We start from the raw sequence: 3,675 nt of genomic DNA, 5'->3' as shown, positions 1-3,675 counted from the left end.
CGACTTTCATTTTACACAAACCCGAACTTTCGAGAAGATTGGCCAAATGGGCCATCGAACTAAGTGAGTATGATATTACATATCGACCGTGAACGGCGATAATGCGATAATGCGATAATGTCTCAGGTCCTCGCCGACTTCAGTGCACACATACTGCCCGAAGTCGAAAAGGAAGCCGTCCACACTTCTTCCCAAATACACGACCTATGGGTCCTATACACCAACGGTGCATCTAATGCATCGGGGTCCGGACTGGGACTCGTTCTCGAAGTCCCAACAGACAAAGTGATTTGCCAGTCCATAAAGTGCCTGGCCATGACTAACAACGAGGCCGAGTATGAGGCCGTAATTGCAGGACTAAGACTAGCACTCAAATATGGGGCAAAGCGGCTAAGGTTGCGCTGCGATTCTCAGGTCGTGGTCAACCAAGTCACAGGGACATTCCAAATCAAGGAACAAAGGTTACAAGAGTACCAGACTAAAATCTACAAACTACTACCTGAGTTCGACGAATGTCAGCTCGACCAAATTCCCCGAGCATAGAATATCGAGGTGGACGGCCTCGCCAAATAAGCAACAGCCACCAAAAACATCACAACCGGAGATCAAAATGTGGTCCACCTCCTCAACTCATCGATAGGCCAAATCGAGGTAAGAACCATAAACCTAACTTGGGGCTGGCACAACCGTATTATTACATATTTGCAGGACAACACACTCCCCAATGATAAAAAAGAGGACAAGAAGCTGCAAATGCAAGCGTACAGGTACAACATCGTTCACAATGACCTGTACAAAAGGACATATGGCGGCCCTCTAGCGAAATTCTTATGCCCAAATCACACGCGATGCGTCCTTAAAGAAGTGCACGAAGGCCACTGTGGAGCTCACTCCGGCAATCGAGCTTTGGTCAGGTGCCTCATACGAGCAGGATACTACTAGCCCACCATGAAAAAGGAGGCCGCAGATTTCGTGAAAAAATGTGAGCAATGCTAGAAGTATGCCCCAATGATCCACCAAGCAGGCGAACACCTACACTCAGTAACTTCCCCTTGGCCGTCATCAAATGGGGAATGGATATCGTGGGCCCCCTCCCGGCCGGATGAGGTAACGCAGGATTTCTCTAGGTTTTGACTGATTATTTTTCTAAATAGGTGGAAGCAGGAGCATTCGCCCAAATAAGCGAACAAGAAGTAATCACCTTCATATGGAAGAACATCATATGCCGTTTCAGTCTCCCCAAAGAAATCAGTTGCGACAACGGACCTCAATTTGCAGGAAAGATGGTCGCCGACTTTTTTGAAAAATGGCACATCAAAAGAATACTGCCAATGCCTTACCACCCCACGGGTAGCAGGCAAGCGGAGTCCTCCAACAAGTCAATACTGAACATCATGAAGAAGAACAAGATCGAAGACGCCAAGGGACTGTGGCCGGAGATATTACCAGAAGTACTCTGGGCCTACCGAACAACGCCAAAAATGAGCACAGGGGAAACGCCATACTCGTTAGTCTATGGGACTGATGCAGTAGTACAAGTCGAGGTCGGGGAGCCCAGTCTAAGATACTTTCGTGAAAGCGAACCCCATAACGATGACAGTAGAAGGGAGGAACTCGAAGAAGTCGGGGAACGAAGAGATATGGCCTACGTAAGAATGATCTCCCAAAAGAAACAAGCAGAACGCTGCTATAACAAGAGGGCAAAGATCAGGCCACTTAAAGTCAGGGACTACGTGCTTAAAGCTAAAACACAAGCAAGCAAAGACCCACGGGAAGGCAAACTAGGAACAAACTGGGACGGCCCCTACAAAATCACGGTAGCAGCAAGCAAAGGGTCATTCGCACTTGAAACAATGGAAGGAAATCGACTACCAAACAACTAGAACATTACACATCTCAAGTACTTCAACTTTTAAAGGACGAGGTCACCAAAGTCGCACTCTTTTTCTCTCACTCGAGTTTTGTCCCAATTGGATTTTCTCAAGGAGGTTTTTAACGAGGCAATGACGGGGATACTTCAGGATTGAAGTGCGCACAGATGAAGACACTGGACGACCAATTTATTTCTCGATCTCTCACTATTTTTCCAACTCGACCAATAAAGGGACTAGATAGACCGGGACTAGGACTGAATTACCAGCCACCGCCCGAAAAATATGTAAATCTATCCAAGAATATGAATAAAGCACAAGTACATGAAGTTTATTTCTGCTCTTCCCAAGCAAAGGTTGTATTTGACCTCATTCGAATTAGCACATACTCAGCCCACGACCTCAACTAATTAAAGGTTACACTCGACCTCGTTCGAATTAACACATATTCGGCCCACGTCCTCAATTAATTAAAGGTTACATTCGACCTCGTTTGAATTAGGACCTACTCGGCCCTCAACCTCAATTAATTAAAGGTTACATCCAACCTCGTTTGAATTAGTACCTACTCGGCCCACGACCTCAATTAATTAAAGGTTACATTCGACCTCATTCGAATTAGCACATACTCGGCCCACAACCTTAACTAATTAAAGATTACACTCGACCTCGTACGAATTAACACCTATTCGGCCCACGACCTCAATTAATTAAAGGTTGAATTCGATCTCATTCGAATTAACACCTACTCGGCCTACGACCTTAACCAAATGAAGTCTACTTTCTACCTCGTTCAGCCTACTCAAACAAATTTGTTACGACAAAGGCAATCAAGCAATAAAATCAGAAAAGAACCCAAAAAATGAAAAGGAATAAGGTACGAAAAACAAAACTAACACTTCATACTTAGAATATTTTTTACAAAGGTAGCACGCCTACAAAAAGTACATACAAGTCTGCGTCTAAAAAAAAATAAGAACAACTAATCACCGCCTTGCCCAGCAGCGCCGCCAGCTTGATCACCCAGACCGTCTCCACTAATCTCCTTGCCATCACCAGCGAGATATTCATCCTCATACCATGCATCATGTTCGATCCGATCCATGCCCCGTATCCCCCTCGTCATCGCCGGCTTCCTGTGTAGCGGGATCATAACCACAAGCAAACCGAGCTTTACATGTCTTAGCACGAGCGTCCTCGAAGTCGGCTTCTGAAATAGCCCCCGTCCCCATCAGATCCCTGAGTATATCCAGCTGGGCCTCGGCGTGAATCTATTCCGTGTACAAATACCGCGGAACATCAGGAGAGGCAGAAGTGCGGGACGAGGATGGCTGAGCCAAAAACTGCGCCTTCTCCGCCTCGAGAACTGCAACTCAATCTATAAGGCTCGAAGCCTCTTTCTCCAGTTCCTCTATCCGCTCATCAAGCCGCTCCTCCTTGAGCATGGCCGTCTCTAAAGAACTCTCCCGCTCAGAACGAAGAATGCAAATCGCGATTGTGAAAGCCTCCGCCTTTCTCGCAGCCGACAACTGAGCCAGCTCCGCCTTCTCTAAGCGTGTCGCCTTATCAGCAACCTTGCCACTCAGAGTGTCCACTTTGAGTTGACACTCCTCAAGCTCATCGCGTAATGAAACCACCTGGGCTTGAAGATCGGCGCATTGAGCCTCAACCCCCTTGCTCACCTCGAGTTCTTCTTCTTTGTCCCTCGACGCCCCCTCGAGTTTGCTGCATTTTCTGATGACCCTCACCAACTAGTCATCCTTCTCTTTTAGTTCATCTCGGAGAGCCCGGAAATTGCTGCTCC

At 46.9% G+C, this 3,675-nt stretch overlaps 1 protein-coding gene across 1 annotated transcript; it reads left to right on the top strand.

The window, feature by feature from the left end:
- The first annotated feature begins 1,283 nt into the window (after nucleotides 1-1,283).
- Nucleotides 1,284-1,883, top strand: LOC138896255 (uncharacterized). The gene has a single exon (XM_070181051.1). The coding sequence runs from the start codon at nucleotides 1,284-1,286 to the stop codon at nucleotides 1,881-1,883; it is 600 nt and encodes a 199-aa protein (XP_070037152.1).
- The last annotated feature ends 1,792 nt before the right edge of the window (nucleotides 1,884-3,675 follow it).

Source organism: Nicotiana tomentosiformis, chromosome 7 (genome assembly GCF_000390325.3).
Source record: "Nicotiana tomentosiformis chromosome 7, ASM39032v3, whole genome shotgun sequence".
Taxonomy (NCBI): Eukaryota; Viridiplantae; Streptophyta; class Magnoliopsida; order Solanales; family Solanaceae; genus Nicotiana; species Nicotiana tomentosiformis.
Note: the sequence above shows the minus strand (reverse complement) of the source record. Positions and strands in the feature narration are given on the sequence as shown.